This window comes from Emydura macquarii, unplaced genomic scaffold, assembly GCF_026122565.2.
Source record: "Emydura macquarii macquarii isolate MOO-44397 ecotype Brisbane River unplaced genomic scaffold, CSIRO-AGI_Emac_v2 contig_629, whole genome shotgun sequence".
Lineage (NCBI taxonomy): Eukaryota > Metazoa > Chordata > Testudines > Chelidae > Emydura > Emydura macquarii.
In genome coordinates, this window is record NW_027130766.1 from 4,362,678 (window position 1) to 4,386,564 (window position 23,887).

General features: G+C 39.2%; 1 protein-coding gene across 5 annotated transcripts in view; it reads left to right on the forward strand.

The window, feature by feature from the left end:
• The window catches only part of SPOP (speckle type BTB/POZ protein), a 42,201-nt gene that overhangs the window by 3,568 nt on the left and 14,746 nt on the right, over positions 1–23,887 (forward strand). For 2 of the 5 annotated variants that reach the window (XM_067541095.1, XM_067541091.1), the window contains exons 2-5: positions 18,145–18,287; positions 18,885–19,006; positions 21,934–22,085; positions 22,187–22,314. In XM_067541095.1, coding sequence (XP_067397196.1) covers positions 18,210–18,287; positions 18,885–19,006; positions 21,934–22,085; positions 22,187–22,314 — 480 coding nt within the window. In that variant the 5' untranslated portion in view covers positions 18,145–18,209. Of the gene's footprint in view, positions 1–982; positions 1,056–11,420; positions 11,560–18,144; positions 18,288–18,884; positions 19,007–21,933; positions 22,086–22,186; positions 22,315–23,887 lie in introns of those variants that run through there. The other 3 variants (XM_067541093.1, XM_067541094.1, XM_067541092.1) reach the window with 3 other exon arrangements.

The window sequence follows — 23,887 nt, forward strand, 5'->3', positions numbered from 1 at the left end:
GTAGTGGTGGAAATGTACAGACTTTTAGATGCACAATGTTACATTTGTTGTGAGTCTGTTGTCCTTTATGAATTTTCTAGATCCAAATACAGTTTACAATTAGAGGGGCTTAGCAGCTTTATTCTTGGTATACACTCCTCTGTTCTGTATTTGACTCGTGGCTTGTCATTCCACTGCAGTTCTCAACCTATAAACTTCAAACTATCTGGTTCAGTTCTTCTTGGATATTTTATTTCTGTGAAGTTTGACTCAGAGATGGCAAAAGGTATATTGATTGAATTATAAGAAGCAGTGTTAATCTTTGCTTGGAAGAGTGATAGAAGGCTCAAAATGGCTAAGTCTAAATTGATGTGTTTTAAATGTGTGCTGATGATGATCGGTACAGGTTTCTCCCCTTTCTTCCTCCCTCCCTCGGCTTAGTTCTCTGCACAATTAGAGTGTTACATAAGATCCTGCTGTAATGCTCCAGTCTCTGGTTACTGGTGTTTGCTATTGAGTATGGAAAGGGAATCAAACAGAAATGTTTTGTTTATAATAAAGATGATTTATATATCCAGTTTCTGATACATTGCTTGTTGCCTCACTTCTAATTCAGAATCTTGCAGGATGCTACTGCGTTCTAGCATGAACACTTGAGACTTTTTTGAATGCATCCTATATCCCAAGTTCTAAAGACACAAGACAGTACAGAAGTTTAATATAAGATTAAAAATACTTAAGTCTGTGTTTAAAATTTGCCTTTTGCTGACAAGGCAATTTTGCTCTTCTATTTCAGAAATTTATCTTCAGAGATTTAGCAGAAGTTGTCTCCTCTTCTTGGTTTCACATTCTTATGGTTGGCCCTGTACTGAACTCTGGGAAAGGGGATGGGAGAGAGTGTTCTATAAACCTCTTTCCATGCTTGTGTTATGGCTAATATTCAAGAAAATATGTAACAGACACTGAATGTGCTGTTTGTTTTATTTATTTTTACAAATTTCTAGGACAGAAAAGATGCAGAACCACTGACTGTGTAGTAAATGCCCGGAAAAGACTTGAGAGTTCATTTTTCCACTGTGAGTAAATTCTTTTGCTGATGTCAGGAGTTGCATTGCTGCATTCTGTGTGGCAGAGCTGGTCTTGCAGCTTTAGCAGTGTTGGATTAATAAAAAAGCTAGCAGCATAGAAGGAATTCAACATTCAAACAATAAACCTTAACTGGACGTACTGTTTTAGCTATGCTTTAGAAAAGGCTAACAAAATATTGCTAGCTTCAATGGTGCCTACCACTGTAGGAACAAGTATTAGAATTTCTACACTCTTCTGTATGCATTAGGGTTGACTCTTGTTGGCCGGTAACGTATGTCATGTTTTGTTGGTTACACAGTATGGTTATAGTCACTTAAAATAGCATTATTAAGAAATGCAGTATGTACATTGTTGGTGTAGACTACCTCTTTTTGGTACAGAAAAGGTTGAATTAATTTGACACACTATATTTGACATGATCCATCTAAAGCAATCCAGCTTTCTCTAATAATAAAAAATCCTTTTATATAGACATTATGTATGCAGACTTGAGGAGACTGGACTGTAGGAAAAAAACCCCAGAATATTTACATTTAAAAATAGCAAGTGAACAGGCTCACTAATTAACCATTTTTAATACTTTGGAATCTCATTATTTATTCATTAAATTGCACTTTGTCTGAAATATGGTAGAATCTGAAGAAGACTAAATTCTTACAACTAGTACACTTTCAGGAGTATCATAGATCATCAGACGTTTAAATTATGACATGGACTTTGAAATTATGGTATACTTAAAAAAGATACTGAGAGTTAGGGTCAGAGTGACCCAAAATCATTCTTCTCTGTTGAAGTTGGTGCAGCTAAAGTTGACAGTTGTTTGGCTATAGGTTCAGACCCCTCTGAAAATGTGCAATAGGTGTCTGCCATCAAATGTGAAACAACCTCCATTGGCAGCATCTACACAAACAAACAGGCTCTTTTCTTACAGATAAGTGAGGTGGTGAGTGACACAGGTGAACTGTGATGTAATGTTCTTAAGCACTAGCACTTGTCATTTAAACATTGGAAAACCATTTTATCTTCCAGCAGAGTCAGAGAGAGAGATATGGAAGAGTTATATCATCTTAGAAACAAAGATATAATACCAAGTTAACTTTAAACCAGTGATTTTTTTCATACTTTTGGCGCTAATCCCCCCCTCCCTTCGAGTTACAGTTTTTAGTTGTGCCCCCTCCTCTCCCACCTTCCCAGACAGAAATAGACACCTACAAGGCTGGGTGGCCTGCTGAGGTGAGTCCAGGGAATGGAGGCAGTGCTCCTTCCCGAGCCTCCCTACCCCCGCTTGCTCTGTGAACATTCTTCCACGAATAGTTTGAAAACGTCTGCCTTAGTCAAACCCAAGAAGAGAGCTACTTGTAGGTTAAATATTGCTACTTCAGAGCCCTGTCTCTTTAGTTTAAGGATTGCATTACATGACATGATAGTCTTAGTGTGTTCACCTCCTAAGTTTACATTGTGTATAAAGTGTCGGACCTCAAGCAGTAGTGTGATACTAATTCAATTATTATAATCACTCAGATAAAGGGATTTTATTAGAACCCGTTGTGGAGCATTTACAAAAGTCTGAAAACTTTACTGAAGTTTTTAGTTTGAATTTGCCTGACATTTTTTACACCAGCTATTAAGTATCTGTCCTTACATTCTGAAATATCTTCCACTGTCTACCTTTTTCAGGGAAGGGGAGCGTAGTTAGTCAGTGCAAGTGTTTGGAAAATCCAAAGGTTTGGTAGGAGTCTTGCTGGCACAATTATGTAACTGCCTTATAGATACTTGCTCTCCTTCAAGCAGTATTGCAGTGCATTTCTATGCAAGTTAAATTTCCAAATCAGAATGAAATGGCATCCGTTCAGCTTATGCAACTTTTTATAATTAAACAAGGATTACAGTAAAGTAAGTTCTAAGTTGATCTTCTGAATAAAAACATTTCAGAGTACCTTAATTTTAGAGACTGCTCCTCTAAAAGGCAAATGGAATGTTCCAAGTATTTTGAGACAGTTTGTGATGGACTTGCCCACTACTTTCAAAAGCAGTGAAAGAGGGTTACAAGTCTACTGCAACTGATAGCTAATGGAAACTTTCCTTTTAACCTGTGTGGTCTGATGTTTACCAGTTGTAATATCTAGTCTCTGTGTTGCATGTATGTGGTTAGCAGAATCTGGTATCTGTATTTATATAACCATGTTGTATGTTAAATAGAACATTTGAGACTTTGGGGTGTGTGAAAGGGAAGTAGAAAGAAGACATAGAAAAGAAAAAGGAAGAAGTCAAAAGGAAAAATTCATTCTGTTTGTGACTGATGGAGAAATGGACTTTGAAGGTTTTTTTTGTTGTTTTTTTTTAAACAAGCTGGACAGATATAGGGACAGTCTCTTGAGGCTCAGAGGTAAGAGAAAAGGAGGAAAGCTAAAGTGTCATCCCTTCTGCCCCTTCTCCCTCAGAAAAAAATCTGACTAAAAGAATAGCACAATGAACTCCCTATGGTCCTTTTGCTTTTTAAAGATGAACTGAATTCTTTGTGCAGACAAAAACTTAAATATATTTTAAAATAAAAATAGTTGAAAAATCAATTCCCCATACCTTAAATCTTGGCAGGTAAGTAAAGTACCTTGGGATTTTCTTTCCCTTCTACAAGTGATAACGTCATTAATGCCAAATGCAGTGTACAGAATGCAGCTACGAACTCTGCTTTAAATATTAATGATATAAACAGTTGCAGGAGAAATAGAATAGTTTCTCTTGTGCAGTGTCTTTTGTAAAACTGTCACACCAGTTGGACCCAAAGTTATGTGATTAATATCTGAAAACATGGATCTATCTGAATGTCACAATTTTGTGTTAGTTACAGAGTTCCTAATTCAATAGTGAAATGAGATTTCATATATATAAACCTGTGGACTGGGCATTATAGCCTAAGTTCTGGCTAGAAAAATACCAGTTTTTCCTACCAAATGTAGATGCACTTAAGATTTGATGTGCAAGAAAGCAAGACTACTGATTTGAAGTAAATTCAGGGGGGGTTGAAGTTGAAAGCACTTGCCAGTTTGATTTGTTTTACATCTTTGTGTCTGATAAGGTCATAAAAAAGGCACATATAACCTGGGAGGGTGTTCCTCCCCACCACCCTGAGAGAGGAACTCTTATGTCCTGTAAAGCAGAAGGGCCAACAAAGTGCTAGCTGACAGCAAATTGCAGAAATCTGACCAGTATTATTTTCAGTCCCTGAAAAAAGCTCTGAATGCTTTTGATTAACATAACATTGAGGAGTTTTTAATGGCAGGAGTTTGTTGGGGATCTTGAAGGTGTTCTGTGTGGCTGAAGGTGGTGATCTTGCAAGAGTAGAAGGTTTTGGAACAATATACTGGAACCAGAAGAAGAGGCTGCTGCTACCTGTATGTTTCCAGGTTGGAGGACTCCCTACCACCTTGGGGAATACTTGTTTCCCACACAGCACATTTCTACCCAAGTATCCCAAGTAACTTAAGGATTTATACCTTTGATTAATAAGATTTTTGTTATAAGCTTATATGTAAAATCTCAAATTAATGAGTATGTTTGTACTCTGCCCACACTTGATAATTAGCAGCTAATATCTTAAAGCTTAGTTAGAAATTGTAGTAACATTCTCCCACACACTTAATAGTAACAGAATATAACACAGCCCATCCTAACCCCATTATTATTTTTGAAAGATCCAGTCTCCTGTTATATTAAATAGGATTCTCATTTTTATTTGGCTGCCCTTTTTAAGAGGTGGATTGATATGTTGGCATCCGAAGGCTCAGTGGCATTTGCTTAACAAGGGAAGAGAAACAGTCTGAGAATCCTTAGTGGGAGAGGAAGAGAATGTAACTAGAGGGAATGTCAAACAGGAGAAGAAAGTGAAATTGTCTCTCTTTTAAAAGCCCTTCGTCTTCCTCACAATTTCTGAAATCAGACTTAAGTTGTAGGAAGGAAACAGCTTTGAAAAATAAGACTTCAGAGAGGGAGGCATTTTCCTGAGATTTCAAAAGATACAAGTGGCTGAGAGTAGAAGTTTTAGTGTTGAAACATTTTTTAACTTTACACTATCCTTTATGTGCTAATTCCTCTTTACATATTTATTTGTGAGAGTAATGATTATGGTTTTTACTTCTTGCTATGCTTTAGCCCAACAAAGCAAATGTCTTCTAAGTTAAGATTTCATCCTTCACTTTACCCACAAGATTGGTAGTGCTATATACCAGAGCGAAATATGCCTTTTCACCATTAAGAGCCTGGATTATTAAAAACATTATTTTCTGATCAGAATTTACTCTATTCTGGTTTAAACCTAGAGTGCCTGAATTTTATATTATTAGTGTTCTTTATATATTTTCACTGGCTTCCAGAATGTTTTGGGCATTGCAGTTTTGCTATACATTTGCTCTTATTGGTGGTTAAAAACTTTTGTATTGTATGTGAGGTGTTTTTTTCTTGTGGCATGGATCACAAATATGATTTCTCCTTCTTTCCATTTGATCTGAATTAAAAGTATAAGTCACCTCTCCAAGACAAGAACCCAGTATTTAAATTCAGGTTTACTAGAATTCTTTTGAGAGCCAGATGTCTCATTCACTGTTTTATTTTAGTAAATATTTCTCCAGTTTTTTCATCCCATTCTTTTTCATATAGTTTTATAATAGCGCTACCATTTGATAATACTGACTTCCTTCTCCTTATTATATAAACCAATAGTTCTCAACCTTTCCAGACAACTGTACCACTTTGAGGAGTCAGATTTGTTTTACACACCCTAAGTTTCACCTCACTTAAAAACTGCTTGCTTACAAAATCAGACATAAAAATACAAAAGTGTTATAGCACACTATTACTGAAAAATTGCTTTTTTTCATTTTTGCCATATAATCATAAAATAAATTGATTGGAATATAAATATTGTACTGTCATTTCAGTGTATAATGTGTATAGAGAACAATATAAACAAGTCATTGTCTGTATGAAATTTTAGTTTGTACTCACTTCGCTAGCGCTTTTTATGTAGTCTGTTGTAAAAGTAGGCAAATATCTAGATGAGTTGATGTACCCCCTGGAAGACCTCTATTTACCCCAGGGATACGCATACACCTGGTTGAGAACCATTGATATAAACTGAGACTGTTGGTTCTCCACTATTAGCTGAAGGAGCCATTGACGCTATAGTTTTCCTGACCTTGGTTGTCCTTTGTTATAGCAAAAAATGCTCCTAAGAGATGCAGTGACCATGGGTCACTTAAAAAAATGAACACATTCTTTATTGGACTAAAACATAATCAAATGATGTAATGCTTTGGGCGAGAAGAGTCATTCCTGTGCTATACTTCTCTTTTCTAGAACCTTTAGTATGTTCTGTGCCACAATACAGGCATTATCCACATTGTTCCTAGAATCAATTGATATTTATATAACTCTTCAGTGATTGGCCTGTGTTCTACCTGTAAAGCTGAGTCCTATTTGAATCTTTGAAAACTTGTTGCCCATTTAGAAATTCCAGTGTAGGAGATCGCTTTCCTCTAACAGCTTACCTACTTTACTTGTGGCAACTCCCTTATCAGATTTTGAAGACAGTTCACCAAAGTTCAGTCTATGTGCTGTGTCTAACTTGTTTTCATATGGTTCTTTTTTTTTTTTTTTGGTAAATCCTGACTAAGGAGTGCAGCAGAAGACAATAATCTGTGTTCATAGTCAAGGCTTGAAAAATTTCCTCAACACCTACTTTGGGGACTAAGCTTACTGGGCTGGGTGAAAAATACCTGTGAAGCAATTAAACCCCCATGACCATACATGCCAGAAGTTACACCTGCTTAATTTATATGGTCACATCTTACTTCCTCATAAATAAACTAAAAGGACTTCTCTTGTCCCCTAATGATCATGTGCACTCCACCATACTGTCAGTTAATGAACTCTGGGACCCTTCCACCAATATATAAATACTTGGTCTCCCTACCTCTTTGTAAAGCGTAAGGAGGCCCTTGGCCTCGCAGCAGCTCTGGTTCTTCCTTCCTTCCTTCCCCTCCTCCTCTTAAAGGTAAAGTGGTGCCTTCTGTTGGCCCTGCTATAAAAGAGGAGCAGTTCCTGCAACCCTAATTTCTGCCTCCCTCCTGAAAAACAGCAAGTGGCTCAAGTGCCAGTCTTCTTTCTGCCTCCCATCTATCAAGAAGTTGATGGCTTCTTTAGTCCAACTCTGCCCACTCACCTGGGTTTTTCAAACTCTGGTCCTAGACCATGGTAACCTAGGACTTATCCAGTCCTCAGTCTGGCTATTGAAAAAAGCACCTCAAATAATCTGCCTAACATCAACAGGCTTCTGAAAACTCCTTTGTTAGTAGAGTTCAGTAGATCCTGAAGATATGAAGTTGCAGGTGAAATAAGTGCCTTTAAAATTACCTATGTACCTGTGCTAAATTATTGTCCAGAGAAAAAGTTTGTAACTGAATTATTAACTTCTAAAAGAGGCTGCCATTGGAAACATTGATGTAGTTTTAAGATCTGACTCTTTTCTGTACTATATATGACTTACCACAACATTTTAGGGAAGTGGTAGAACAGTGCAGTAGCAGAAGTAGACCGAATTATTTTAATATGCAGCCTTAGTCTCTCTCAATTGTATCTGAGCACCTCCCGAACATTTAAAAAGAGAAATTCGTCTTTCTTCCTATTCTGTGGGGGGAAGTAGCACAGGTAGTTTATATGGCTTTCTGTTTTGTGTGTGGAAAAATTCAGAGGAAAACCAAGTCAAAGAAATTCATTTTAAGTTTAGTTTTGAAAATGGTCTGGTTCATGGTCATTCTTTTGCTAGAGTAAGTTCATAGTCTAGTTCACTTGCAAGCCTCCACCGATTTGTCAGCTGTTTCATTGTGGTGAAATGGACCTGTTGGGAGAGGTGCTTTCTTGGGTAACAGAAGCCAATCCCAGGGAAGGCTTTGAATATTGGGACAGAGACCTTCAACTGGGAGCCCATGTAGGGGTAGAGCTTTGGGGTGATATGTTAACAGTTAATTATACTCTAAGCGAGTGATTGCTGCATTTTGAACTATTAGATTTTTATAGTGTTTTCCTTCATGCCTAGATAATAAGTCTTTTAATACTGTATTCTGAAGATCTTCAATGCATGCAACATCATTGCCAGACCTGTGTGTGATTGGAAGGGATGCACTTTTCTAGCTATATGCATCAAGGAACCCAGAAAAAGCCCAAGGCTGTGGCTTAATTTAATAATTTGGGAACAAAGGCCCTTGCTGGTGGGATTGTTCTAAAGGAGGCGCGTTCTCTCTTCCTACCATCAATTTCCTCAGTCTTGCCTTAATTTAGCTTTAGTCATCTACTCTTTACCGAGTTGTGATTTTAGTTAAACGCTGAAAAAGCTAAGCTGTGGTGCTGTTTGTTTGATGTAAAGGAGATCTAGAATGAGTCTTGTCTATCTATTTCTCTAACCTATGTTCCCTCACCAGTTCTTAAGGTTTCATGTGAATTTTGAGGATTGACCCTTTTGTGGGACTCCACAGATGGGTACTTTGAAGGAAAAGGAGCAGTTAATGGAAAAGTTTGAAAACTTTAAAAAGCTATTTTGACATTCTTAGACTAAGTTCTTAAAAGGAAAAACTAGCAAATGAAAGCATAATGGGCTGTCAGTTTTTAGGGCTTTCCAAAACCCCACGTTTGGGTTCTGTCTTGATGATATTCTGGGAAATTCATCCTCTTTCCCTTCCCATGCAATCTCAATAAAAAAGTAATTCTGTATGTTGCAACTAGGTGATGGCGAGGACACTAGTTTTCTTTTCTCTCTTTACTGAGATATCAGTTTTCCAATCTCTGTTCTCCTGCCTGTGAACATTACTATTGCCAGCCTCAAAAGATTAAAAATCATGAGAGAGGCCCCAAAATCATGTGTTTTGTAGTTGTCTTTTGATTCTTTTTGAACTTCCCCCTGCCTATCCTGTGTGTGTATAACAATTAGTATTGCCTATGCTTCCAAATTTATTGAGTACGGTGATTTTTGGCTCCCACTGCAGGAGTTCTCACCCACTCATCTGTCTGTTCTTTGCTGAGAATTAATTTTGTTCATCTCACAGCCTCCAAATCAGTCCTGTCCCCCCAGCATAGCTCCTCCTGAGCTTCTTCAGTCTCCCCCCCCCCCCCCCCCCCCCCCCCCCCGATCTGAAGTATGCTGTAGTAGGGTCATCTCTCCCCCTTCCAGGTTGGAGGAGGGGGGGAGCAGCTCCAGGGGCTCTTCACCCCCTTCTGCCTCTTTCCAGGGTTGGTGTTTCAGGAAGAGCAGAGGAGCCATGCTCTTTGCTTACCGGATGTGGAAGGGAGTAGATGCATCCTGAACTGCTTTTTCTCGTCCCTGCTCCTCTCCTGTGAGAAAATGCCATCAAGTTGCTATGGGGGGAGAGAGAAGGGGAGATTTCTTCCTACAATAGTCCTGATCGGTGGCTTCGTCCCAGCGGATGAGAAGGTGGGGACCAGAGGATGTTTTTCCCCTCTCTTAGACAGGGCTCAAATTCATGTTAAGGCCAGAGCTTCTCACATGGTGATGAAATAGACTAGTCCCAGTCAGAATCCAGCACTGTGGAAAAAATCTGAGTTGCCAATACTGAAACACCTGGGATGCAAACTCTATATTTGTTTGCCATTTTGATTCCCCTTAATTCTCCTTTTCACTTAGATAAGAGGAAGAGGTCTGTAAGGTCTTCAGTGTTTGATCGTTACAGAATGAAAAGGAGACTGAAGTGCAAAAAACCAAAACAAAATATTTAAATTGAATTAGCCAGCTTGTGTTGGGCATAAATGGATCCTTCCCTCTACCTTTGAAAAGGAGAACCTAGCTGACATGGAATGAGCTATATCTGTGCACATCCCAATCCCCTTATGTCTCCATAACTGGCATGTTTACTTAATGGAATTTTGCACACTACTATATTTCAGTTTTCCAGAAGGAAAAGTCGGTTGATTGTTAAAGGATGTTTCCCCCTTCCCAAGACCTAGCTTTACATTAGAAGGAATAATCTGTCTAATGTGACAAGTGTGTTAAAGTGTAAAACTATCCATTTTATTAATACAAAATTCTTGCTTACAACAATTTCCTTGCATACCAACATGTTGCAAGTGTTTACATGTAATGAACTCTAAAAATTACATAGCGAGAGGCTTGCAGCAAACTCAAATCTGCTTTTTCTTTGCAGCAGGATTAGTTTTCCTGTCCTGAGAGGTTGTAATAATCAGCAGCAGCGGCAACATCACTTGAACAGTCATTAGCAAAGACCATGTGAAAGCTTTGCTACTTAGTCCAAGGTTGCTTTCTTCTGTGTGCCCTCCAAGAGGGGAAAAGCTGACATGATTCCAGCAATGTTGTTTAAGAGGCACATTTAATTCTGAAAGTTTCTTCTCTCATAAGATAATATTGCATCCCAATTTGAGTCTATTACTTGGCTTCTTGTCTGTTTTACAGCACCAAGTTCAGTCTCTTCATCCTCATTTTCAAGGCTGTGCATAATCTTGCTGACAATTAATCTTTTCATTTGCTCCTACTTCTTCCAATCCTCTTGTCTTAATGTTCCTGTTGTCTTTCTCCCATTCATCTTCCTCTTCCCTCCTTCCTGTTCCTGTCCACCAAGCATTTCCCCCTCTACTTTTACAAATACCTCATTAAATTAATTTATTTTATCAATCCTTCAGTTAATCAGTAACTGTTTATAATCTCTTCTGGGCTGGAAATATTACTGTTTGTAAAACTCCTTGTAAATTTACAGTGCCATATAAGTGATCATCAGTAATAATTGGTGTCTAAAGAAATACAAACTGAGAAACTATTACTTGAAAAATAACCTTTTAGAAACTTTTGATAGCCTTTCCTAAAATGATTGATTCATTTTGTTTTGGTATTTTTCCCCTCAGTTCAAACTTCCCCTGTTCCCAAAGTTAGGGTTTTTTTGCATGCTCTAAAGTAAATGGGTGTGAGCTGAGGTTTCTAGACACAGTTACTGGGGTCAGGAGATGATCGGTAAGACAGGATTGCAAGGGAACATTTCCTCATGCTTTGAAAGAGGTCAATTTACAATTGCCTGTGAAAGTTTTTGCAGCTGAAAGCAGTTGTGGTGTACAAGGTGAGACCTGTTCTGAGTCTTATCCTTTGCACTGACCGTATTCTATTAAACTGCAGAGAAAAGTGGTGTTAGCTGTTGTTTTATATCCAAGAAGCATGATACTGACAGATGTAAACACACAGGACACAGGGGTCTGTAAGGCAGCATGAGCATTGTGCAGCTAACTCCTCTAACTTGCCTTTTGTTTATGTGCCTTCCTTGTCTGTCCCCTCTCTTGCCTGCCAGGGGAATGTCCAAACTGTTTATGAAATGTCTTCCTAAAACTTCTGGGTATGCAGAAGCTTGTCCAGGCTCTCAGTTTGTTCGCAGGACAAGACACATCAGCATTGTTATTAAGCAACTGAACTGATAGTGTTACATCTCGGTGAGTATTTGTATAGAAATAAGCACAGTGAATATTCTAAATGTTTCAAGATTTTGTATACTGAGTATATTTAGAACATGTAGTTGGTAGCCAGATATAAACTAGTTTTTAAAAAGAACCCTATGTCAGAAAGCAGTTCACCATTGCGGTTATAAAGCTTGATCCACCAATTGAAGTAGGTAGATTTAAAGACATGTTTGGGCATCTTTGTGTGTTGGTTGAATTCTCTAGTGTATAGGTAAGCAAGAATGGTGGCAAGCTTTTCCTGCCTTTTAATATCTGTTACTAAACTGCGTGGGGGACTGTACCTGTTTTTTTTTCATTATGGTTTGCTACAGCGTCAATAAGTGTAGATATCCTGGGTTGAGCTAGGGATGAAGTGCACTGGCCCTGAGGGACTAGCTGTTTTTAAACTAACCGGCTTTTTAAAATACTGCGTTTAATTGGCATGCAGAGTGTCTTAAAAAAGATTCATATCCATGAATACCAGACTAAAACTGTTCCTGAAATAAAGAGAATCAATGAAATCTAGATCCTTTTCCATTACTGTGCCATTTTGAAAGCATGACAGTCTAGTAGGCCATTTGTTGTTACAACTCTGTTAGCACCTTGTCATAACTTTTATTACCATGTCTGTTTAAGCCTTATGGTGGGAAATGATATAATGTATAAAATTAGCAGTTAGGTAGGTATGTGGGAATATTTAACTTCTTATATTTAGGTTCATGTATCTGTTGTTTAGTGTCTCTCTCTCTCTCTCTCTCTCTCTCATATAAAGGCTACTAGATCTGACAAAAGATAAACAATTTTCTGTGGGAACACTATGACCTTAGAGAGGACCTCTATCATATCTGGTGGACTGTACCAGCCATTCAATTTATTTGATCACCTATTAAAAATCAAATCAAATATATAATCCCTAAACCTCTTATTTAAGATGGAAGGCCTTGCACTGAATAATATTCAATATAACAGGCAAATAAACAACAATTCAAACTCTCATGCCTTATGACAGTCAGAGGTTCAGTAGCCTACTACTTGTAAAGAGCTAGCTCCCTTTCTACTTACCTTCTGTGTTTAATTATGGAGAAACTTACCCAGTTCCTCTTCCAAAAAAAGACACATTGGAGATTACCTAGCTAGATTACCTAGCTAAACAGCAGATTACCTATTTACATGTCACCTTTCGTTTTAAACTAGCTCTCTGCTCTGTGACCTAATTTTTTTCAAAATGACTATTGATATTTAGGTGTCTCCACTTTTGGTGTCCAATTTGTCACCTTTAAAAGAGTCTGATTTTTTTCAGAAAGTGTTGAGCACCTAAAATCACTCGTCACTTGTGAAAATTTAGGCCTCAATATTTATAGAGCACTACTTACTGTAGTACACTAGAGGCTAATGTGACAGTTTGCAAACTTGGAGGACAAAGAAATCAGTTAATCCCCCAAGTTCCATTCCTTTTAACTTTGTGTTAAGAAAACACCTTTCTTTGTATCTAACCAGTGTAACTAATATATTCATAAGGCATATCTAGATGTGTTCTGGATGACACTCTCACGCACAATTTTATCATGTTGTATCCACTACTGTTTTCATCTTTAAGAAAGCAATACAGTATACAGATAAATTATTGTAACCAAAGCTTTTCTCCACAGTGCAGATCTGTCAAAAGCACGCTCCATGTATAGTGTAACAGAGTTGACAAGAATTTTTGACCTCTGCGGCCTCATTTCTATTTGTTCCACTGTACTTAGGATTCATGCTCACATGTTCCTTTTCATGTTGGTGTCAAGTTAGATAATGATTCCTTAATGTCATGCAAGACAAGCAGCATCGTGGTCTTGTAATGTCACTGGAAGATATTCTGTAGAGGTACTTGTGTAGATATTTCTGTTAACCTACTAGTTAATGTCTTTACACTGTAAAAGAAGACATGAGAGGTTATTGCTTTTTCAAGGAAGACTGGAGGAGGTGTTTCTTGCTACATTAGAATTTCAGGTTTTATCTTTCCTCAAACTCTATGGTGACTGGAGTTAAATGATGCCATCACTGGAGTCAAGTGAAAGTTGAGCAATTGAGCGAAGGGCTTTTTAGGTACACTATCAAAAAATGATTTTTGGTGGTTAACGTGTTTAATTTCAATCACTGACCAACATTTTGAAGATACCTTTATTAAAGACTCAACCCTCATACTCCTTTAATTAAGGTGTGAGAGCATACAGTATACATTTTCTGAGACATTGGGGAAGTCAATATTATGCAAGGCTTTAGGACAAATTTTGAAGGAAACAACAAAGGCATGGAGGTAAACAGAAAACAAGATAAAATGCAATATGAGTTCACCAAAGTTGAGTCATATCAGACTAACCTGATTTTTTTTAGGAAAGGAAAATGTGGTAGATCTAATCTATCTGGACTTCCATAAAGCATTTCATATGGTACCACATGGGTAATTATTAGGTAAAATGAAGAAAATGGGGAGTATAGGAATTGCATGGTGGGGTGAGGAACTGGCTAATGGGGAGATAACAGTGGGTTGTGCTGAAAGGAGAACCATTAGGTGGAGAGAGGTTACTAGTGGAATTTCTCAGTGATCAGTCTTGGGACAGAGTCTGCATGTAACATGGTGGCAGGATTCTTCTGCTAATTTACCTTATTAACAGGTGTTACAACTCAACCCAAAAAGCCTTGTTAGATTTTTTTCTCTGGAAGAGGGGAAAAAAAGGAGAACCCACAAAATCTTTATGAAATTAAACATACTGTGATTAATTTCATAAGCATTCCTCAAATATAAGAAGACAATGACAAGCTCGCAGTTCAGTAAGCAGAACATAATAGAATAATGCAGTTCCGTATCTACTAGCAAGCTAAACCGACCATTCGTTTTTGCCATTTAATACCAAATCTCTTTACCAATTCATTAGGCTTTTCAGGACCTAACCTATTACAAAGTTTTGACAAAAACAGTCTAGTGTGCTAAAACAAGCTGAGTTGGCTGGACAGGAGTTGCAGGTCTCTTAAAAATTGACAATATTCTGAATTCAAATGCTCAGCCTTCTGTGATTTTTTTTTTTTTTTTTTTTACTTGTACAATTTCCCACCATTTTTATACAATGTCCTGTGACAGAACCTTCTTTATAAATATGAATTTGCGTCTTCAGTTTTAAACATTGCATCTTTAGTTATTCAAATTCAGAATTTTGTTCTATGAGCCATGTTTCACCCTCTTTTGTTCTGGACTCAACTTTTGACCTTTGTATTTAGAATCATTCATGTTGGCAAAGTAACAGATCTCCATAGTTTACTTTAATTGCTTTTTATAATTTTATCCTTATCTAGTTCCAATTCTTTGATAATTAGGTCAAGCAAGCTTCTGCTGAGACTGAGAAAGTAGTGTCATCAGTCTGTGATCTGTCAGATCGCTCCAAAACTATTTTCAGTTGCTCTTGTAAATTTAGTTTCTCTCCATGGAATCACTTGTTGTGTGAGATATGCTATGTTTTGATCAAAGTTATCCACATACTTAATGCAAATTTCAGCATACTTACAGTTGTTAAATACAAATGTAGAGAGACAGTCTTCCTGAGAATTCTTCTGAATGGCACTGGAAAGCAGGGGCATCAGTCCTTTTCAGTCAACCATGAGGCTGATGGTGGTTACAGAAGAATAGTTTGAGCATCCACAGCATGTTGTAGGACTGTTAGGTGGCGATGGTAGTGGTGAGAAAATAAATCCTAAATGATGCTGAACGCCCATATGTCTGAAGATTAGGTTCATTGCAATTATTATTAATCATGTTTATTATGGTAGTGCCTAAGGACACACCAACAATAGGTCCCTGTTGTGCTAGCCGCTGTACAAACACAGAAGAACACAGTTATTTTCATTATCTAAATTGATTGCAAGGATTTTTACTACACCTTTCTTTGCATTCTTGAATGGCATCTTCATAAAGTTGGACACAATATTGTATGCTGTTCTTTTCTTTCATACAATCAAAAACATTACAAAGGAATGCAAATTTTCCTATAAGAATGCTTGTAGCTGTTTTTGTTTTTGTTTTTTTGATCAATCATCTTGTGTTAATGTGCATGCTGTTTCTTTTACTACTTTACTTGCGAAATCAGGCAGTGGACCAGCAAATTGAAATTTTCCCAGAGGAATGAATCTTGGACAAAGTGCTTGTCATTTATTTAAATTGCTCATTTTGTGTTACTTCAGAGATGATGCTTTTAGCATTTAAAAAAAAGTGCAGCTTCCTTATCAAGTCTAAGTCACTTGCCTTTCAGTTGTGGTTGGGTTTTTTAATGGTATAATCAGACTGATTTTGTCATATTTTGGGTGTCAAATATGGCAGACATTGCTGCTGAATGAAACTAATGTTGAAGAGCTGCTGGAAGCGTGGAACAGGAACTTAAATTATTATGTTGGTTGGCTTTGATTACAGCAGTGACAGTGAATATGTCTCACTTGAGACTCATCAAAAATACCCATATTTTGCTCTTCGGCTTCAGTAAACAGTTTTGTTATGGCACATTTGAATTCTTGAAGAAGCTGACTTTCTGCACTTCATGAGATGCTTTTTTTTAAGCTTGTTATTTAACAACACTTGACAATTATTTATGTTTTACATTACAAGATTTTTTTTTTACTGAATACAGTAGAATCTACTTATTAGCAGCCTGTTGATTCCCAGCAAAAAAGTTGCTATTATATCCAAAGGTTGCCAGTAAGTGGAAGATAGGTTTGCAGGCCAGAGCTGCAGGTGGTGAAGGAAACGCTGGGACGTGCTTTCCCTGAATGCAGCCCTGCAAATTTGCCTCTGGCTGTAAGGGGATGCTGTGGGCAGAGCAACAGCGGGGAGACTTGTGGGGCTGCAGCCAAGGAGGGCACATCCCAACTCTTCCTTCCTGGGCTCGCTTCCCAGCAGGTTTGCAGGACTGCAGCCGGGGAAGGCACACCAAAAAGTTACCAGTTAGTCACATGCCTGTTGCCAGTATCCAAATCCCATTAACATTAAAGTCAATGGTAAAGGATTGGTTCCCAGCAAAATGTTGCTATTAACCAGTTGTTATGATTATATTATTAAGCGGCATCCACTTTACAATCAGTTGCTTTTATTTTACCACTTCCTGCAACTTCAGAGATGTTAAGTCAGATACATTCATACACTTTGTTTGTTTAGTAATCACTAAAAATTAGTCATCTGTTCACTGTATTGACCAGCAGCTTCCATATTTTCTACAATTACAATGAGAAACAACCACATAGTGATTTCAGCTATATGAAAACTGAAAAATAAAGCCAGCTTTAAATAGAACTATGGTTTCAAATGCCCTGACCACCTTCCAGAAGTTTATAAATCCTTGCAAACATATGTAACATTTCCCACTTCCCTCTTGTGAACATTCAATAACAGTTGAATCCACCCACTGGCTATGCCCCTTTCTCCAATCACCAGTACCTCTGTCCTTTCTCTCTAAGGTTCTTGATAGTTGTATAACTTTCTCATTGATTTTTAATAAACAAGAGACTCAGCCTGATATCACGTCTCTCTTAATTTAAATACTATTGTTTCTGGTATTAAAAATAAAACTTTGAAATACATGTGTTTGTGGAAATACATATGAGGTAAAGTTTTTTTGTGTGTTTTTTTGTGTTTTGTTTTAAATGATTCCTCCCAACCCCCAAGGGCTCTACTTCCAGAGAGCAGTTCTGGGGTTTTTCACAACCCTGTACAGCAGCTGAGTATATTCTGTTGTGAGTTGTGAACTTCACCAGCATATAAAGAAGGTGTGTGTCTTTGTCCCTTTGAGCTTTGGGAGAAAGCTTAGGCTGAAGGTGGTGGTGCTTCAATCACCAAGGTAGTCAAACCCCACAACTGGAATAAGTTTGAACTATGTACTGATTTGTGTATGTTTCACTCAGACAGGAACTCCATTTCTCACACTGTAGTTATAACAGTTTGTGACTGTGGCAGAAGAAAAGTGAGGAGTAAATGTCAGAGTCCGGGGACCTTAATCAATGGTCTAGGAGACGAACAATTTTAAAAGTAGAGAGTGCCCTACTCTAGTCTGGGAATAGGGTTCCGTATTCTGGGTTTATTCCTATCAAAAGTTAATATGTTGAAAGGATTAGTGAATGTGGTCTTTGTCTCAGATTTCCCTCTTTCTAAGTGTGTGTCTACACTGCAGTCAAAGAGGTAATTGCAATTTGGGTAGACATACCTGTGCTAGCTCTTTCCATGCTAGCACTGCTAAAAACAGCAGTGTACATATACCAGCACAAGCTTCAGCATGGGCTTTTCAAGCACACCAAGGGCCCTGGGTACGTACTTGCATTGCTAGTCCACGCTGAAGCCCGTGCCACTGTATTTATGCTACTATTTTTAATAGAGCTAGTGCTGATATGTCTAATCAAGCTGCATTACACCTTGGATACAGCATAGACATTCCCTAATCTGAATCTGTCTAAAAGTGTTGAAAGGAAAGTTGAATGTGACTTTTTGTTTGTTTTTACTCTTGAGTAAAATGTCCTGCAAGTTCTAATGGAGTTGATCTTTTCTTCTTTTTGGGGGCCTGGTAGGGTGAAGACAGCATAACTATTTCTTTCACTGAATTGTGAAATCCTGTTAAATCTTCAAACTGGCGATGTCAAGGGTGCCGAGTCCTCCTCCTCCGGCAGAAATGTCGAGTGGACCTGTAGCGGAAAGCTGGTGCTACACTCAGGTAAATTCACAGTGTGCTCAGATGTTCACAGGTTTCTAAGATTACACCATACTGTAAGAAACTTGGTGATCTAAACAAGTTTAGAGCCCACGTTTTCAGAAATAAAAGTCTAATTACCAACTAATTAAACCAATGCAACGAGGACTACATCAATTTTTAGTAACCTATATTTACACTGTTCCATCTCTAAACTTACTGGTTTTTCTTCTGTGAATGGAAGCAGCACAGGCTGAATCAGGTCAGAGGGAACAGGAGAGGCTAATGTCACTGTATCCCCTTCCTTCCTTCCTTGTCTCACTGTTGTAGTACTTCCTGAATAGTTGTGATGGTCCATTTTGGACATGCAGCTGTTATAGAATTAGAATAATTTTTACTTCCTTTGGGTTACTTTTCACACACACAAGAGATGAAGTTTGGTGCCTTGGCAGAATCCTCAAGATTGCTGTGAAGTGCCATCATAGGTGTGAGCAGAGTACTCTATCTTAATGTTGTCCTTCGTTTAGTAACATAGTGATGAAGTTACTTTAGTTCTCCCCCTCTACCTGTTCATTGTGCACAGTCATGACCCTGAATTGCTTCCTTGTTTTAAATCTTCAGATTAAGGTGGTAAAGTTTTCATACATGTGGACCATAAACAACTTCAGCTTCTGCCGAGAGGAAATGGGTGAAGTCATCAAAAGTTCAACCTTTTCATCAGGCGCTAATGATAAACTGAAATGGTAAGAAACATAGCAGAAGTTATTCATCTAGCATATGCAGACTGGAGAGAGAAGTTAATGCCCTTAGCACACTGAAGTACATCAAGTGTATCTAAACTGAGAGGGCTCCTTGCTCTTCTTCAAGTGCTTGCTCATGTCCATTCCAGTGTAGGTGTGAACTTGCCCAAAGCACCGCCACTGGAAAGTTTTTCTCTCAGTGGTATCTGTTGGGTTAGTTCTGGTGACCCCTGGAGTCACACACTCATGGTGCCAGTATAAAGGGCCTGCTGCCTCCTCAGTTTCTTCTTTCCGCCCATGAGGTTGCAGGAACTGTTTTGCCTCTGCGTTCGCAAGTACTCCTCAGTGGACTTTGCTTCTGACTTGTTGTATATAGTTACAGTTGTTATAGTTACTAGGTTTTAGTTGTTAGAATACTTAGGTTAGCGAACCCCACATTGTGGGGTTAGTTCCTGGCCGGCACTGGGGTATGCCTCAGTCTCCAGGGTTTAAGCCTTGTGGTTCTTGCCACAAGCCTATGCTGGTGAGCAACCACCATTCCAGTTGTCTTAAGTGCTTGGGGGAAGCTCACGTGTGGAAGCGCTGCAGGATCTGCAAGGACTTCAGGCCCCACACCAAGAAAAACAGGGACACGAGACTAAGGTTTATTCTCCAGTCACCTTGAGTGGTCCATCCGTCGAGACATCGTGAAGGACATCTTCCAGAAGTGGTAGAGTCCCCTCATAGACCTGTTCGTAATGAGGCACAACAGGAAATGTCTTCAGTTCTGTTCTTTCCTGGGCAATAGCCCGGGGTCATGCATAGATGTTTTTCTCCTCCCTTGGATGGACCACCTTTTCTATCCATTTCCTTGCTTTCCTCTCAAACATGAGATCTTGTTGAAGGTCAGAAAGGACAGGAAGCATCTTATCTTGGTAGCATCGGCCTGGCCCTATCAGAACTAGTTCACCACCCTCCTGGTCCTCTCAGTGGAATCACTACTCCATCTACCTCCATTTCCAGACTTGATTTCCCAGGACCATGGCTGTCTGTCATCCGAATCTCAGGTCCCTTCATCTCTCTCGGTCTGAAAGCTCCCTGGCTGAACGCCACAGAGCTAGCATGCTTAAGGCTGGTTCGTGAGGTGCTTTTTAGGGAGCAGAAAACCCTCCACTAGAGGCACTTACCTGGCAAAGTGGAAGAGATTCTCCATCTGGTCAACATAGAAAGGTATTTCTCCTACACAGTCAACACTGCCTTTCATTTAGGACGATTTGCTCCATTTGAAACAACAAGGCCTGTCTGTGTCATCTGACAGGGTCTATCTACCAGCACGTCGGCTTTCCACCCATGGGTGTGTGGCCATTCTATTTTCTCGAAGTCCATTTGTAGTTGTTTCTTTAAATGTCTGGAGAGATTATACCCCCAAGTACAACAGCCTCCCTCTCTCCTCCTTTTCTCCCCTCCCAGGACCACAACCTGGTGTTGGTGTGACTGACAGAATCCCCATTTGAACTGATGGCAATGTGGTCTCTGCTCTACCTATCATGGAAGGTAGCCTTCCTGGTGGTCATTACTTCTGCCAGAAGGGTCTCAAAGATCCGAGCCCTGAGCCACTTTATACAGTGTCTCCCCCGCTCCCCTCCCAAGGACAAGGTTCAATTGCGGCCACCCCTGGCCTTCCTTCGAAAGGTAGTCTTGCAATTCCATATTAACCAGGATATCTTCTTTCCTGTCTTCTATCCCAAGCTGCATGCCAACAGAGAGGAACAGAGACTCCACTCTTTGGATGTCAGACATGCACTAGCCTTCTATATAGAAAGGACTAAACCATTTCAAAAATCTACACAGTTTTTTGTGGCCATTGCAGACAAAATGAAAGGTCTCCCAGTCTCTGCCCAGAGAATCTCATCGTGGATCACTTCGTGTATCCTCACGTGCTATGACCTGGCAAAGGTCCCCGCTCCTACTGCCCTAATGGCACATTCCACCAGGGCTCAATCATCTTTGACGGCATTCGTAGCTCATGTTCCTATCCAGGATATCTGTAGAGCAGCAATGTGATCATCAATCCACACATTTGCATCTCATTATGCAGTAGGCTAGAGATGACCCGGGTTTTGGCCAAGCGGTATTACAATCAATATGCCAATAAACTCCGAACCCTCTACCTACGTAATTGCTTGGGAGTCACCTACATTGGAATAGACATGAGCAAGCACTCAAAGAAGAAAAAACAGTTACTAACCTTCCGTAACTCCCTTGTTCTTCGAGATATGTTGCTCATGTCCATTCCAAACCCCTCCGCCCCCCGCAATCCCTGCCTGCCCCTTTGTTGTAGTTAGCCAGCCAGAAGGAACTGAAGGGACGCCAGAGCCCTTTATACTGGTGCCATGAGTGTGTGACTCTAAGAGGCATTAGAGCTAACTTGATGGATACCACTGAGGGAAAAACTTTCCGGCGGCGGTACTCAAGGCAAGCACATACCTACATTGGAATGGACATTAGCAAGCACTTGAAGAACAACAATTACGGAAGGTTAGTAACCATTTTTTCCCTTGGGCACACATAACATACACAAGGAAAAGATACTGTTGCGCTGGCACAGTGCATGCAACATACATATCAGGATCTATCCCTGCAGTTTATGCTCTTTATATTTTGCTAATGGAGATCTATTAATAAGTACATAGCTCTGTCATGATTTTGAACTGATTGTCTTGTAGTCAGATTCATAACTCTGGACCTACCTAGTGCCCATACAGGAAATGTGTAATCTAGAAAAAATATCAGTGTTCCTGGTTTGTTTACGTTAGTCAGTGGGCAGTGTAGCAGAACTTGTTTGCTGTACATTTTATTGTGTAAATTTTATAATACTCTTCCACTGAAAGCTATGAATGCCTTGGAAGAAAATTGTTCCTACCATCTCATGCAGCTGCCTGTTTCTACAGGTGTTTGCGTGTGAACCCTAAAGGCTTGGATGAAGAAAGTAAAGATTACCTGTCCCTCTACCTATTATTGGTTAGCTGTCCAAAGAGTGAAGTTCGTGCAAAGTTCAAATTCTCCATCCTGAATGCTAAAGGAGAAGAAACAAAAGCAATGGGTATGTGCAGCTCTTACCCATTTGGGTCACTTACTTGTCTTCTGTGTGTCTTCACGCTAACAGCTCCGGCATTTGTTTGAAGCAACATCTCTGTCTTTCAGAGAGCCAGCGAGCGTATCGATTTGTACAGGGCAAAGACTGGGGATTCAAGAAGTTCATTAGAAGAGACTTTCTCTTGGATGAGGCCAACGGACTTCTTCCAGATGACAAACTCACGCTCTTCTGTGAGGCAAGTCTCCCTGTTTAGTTGAAATGGTAGCAGTTCCGTAGGCTTGAGGTACTTACAACTCTTTCAGACATGGTCTTTAAGGAGTCGCGGGTGAAACCCCTCTGAGGAGTGTTGGCTGTGTTTATAGTGCTGTATGGATGGGTTTTTTTTGTTTGTTTGTTTTTTTTTTTAAATGTGACTGACTACAATATGCCACTTCGTTTATTTTTGGCTGCTCTGTTTCTGAGGTCACCTGCAGAGGTAAAGGACAACAGCCAAACACATTCAGATGCTCCTTGTCATTCTAGTTCTGGTTCTATATCAACACCACATGATTACACTCGCTGGAATAGTGATTAGCTAGTTCTTTTGGTCCCAAATACTTGATAATGTCACTGGGTCCATGAAAAAAATGTGGTGATGGAGCAGATGTAATGTGAAGATTCCTGAACTTACCCAGCATACATCACTCTTACAGTTGAGGAAAGATTTCTTTATAGCAGTGTGTGGTTTTTGGGTTTTGATTTGTTTTTTAAATATGTACTTTGCTTGAATACCTAAGAATTTTCCAGAGGTGACTAAGGATGTCAGAGTAAAACGTGGGTACCTGTCTGAGTCGAAAGGAGAATTTCAGCTAGTGACAGATTGTTGCACAGTTCTGTAGAAAAATGTTTCAACTGGTAGCTACGCAGGAATAATACTCTAAATAATTCTCACTGCTACTGTGAGATCAATCCAGTGTTCAAACTGACCAGATACTCCCCTTGTGAGTTAGAGTGCATTTGAAATATAAACTGTGCAACAGTTTGGGATTGTAGTAGAGCAAGAACTGCACACAAATATCTTGAAATTGAAAGATATAGATCAGTCCTTTTGGAGTTCAAGAATAAGCCATATGGGTAGTATGTACCTCTGAAGAGGATACAGCAGTGGTAATTTATGTAAACTGTCAGGAACACTCCTGACTTGAATGGCTTGACATTGCTCTGTGTGCAAAAGGACATTGTCTTCCAGAGGCTATGCTTGCAACACCAAACAAATAATCTTTTGCTGTTGACCTGGCTCATGAAAAATGTTTTTTGGAGAAATAAAGGATTTCAAAGGCTGTTATGAAGACTCCTCTCGAAAGAGTCCATATATGGAGGATCTTTTCAGAAGTGCTCATAGTTGTCCCTAGCTCTAAACATTTTACCATTAACTTCAGTTGGAGCATTAACTTGAATGAGAGAAGACTTTAGATAAACACTGAGAGCTTTAGAAAATCCTACTAATAGTATATTGTGTTTGCTCTATGGGATTTTCAAAAGTGCCTGACTGATCTAAGAACACAAGTTTCACTGACTTTCAATGGAACTTCTGCTTTTAAGTTACCAAGGTACTTCTGAAAATTCCAGCCTCAATGTCATGTATCTCTGATAAGAAATGGGCATTCTGATTATTCACCATTGAGATTTAAAAAGGCTCTCTCCTTTAGTTTTCTAAGGGTGCCTGACTGTGTGCTAGCCTCCCTGAGGGGAAGAGTGTGGAATTCCCAAGTAGGTTTTCTGTCCTCTATTTTCCTGTTTTCTGTGGGCAATATCTTATCTATAGCTAT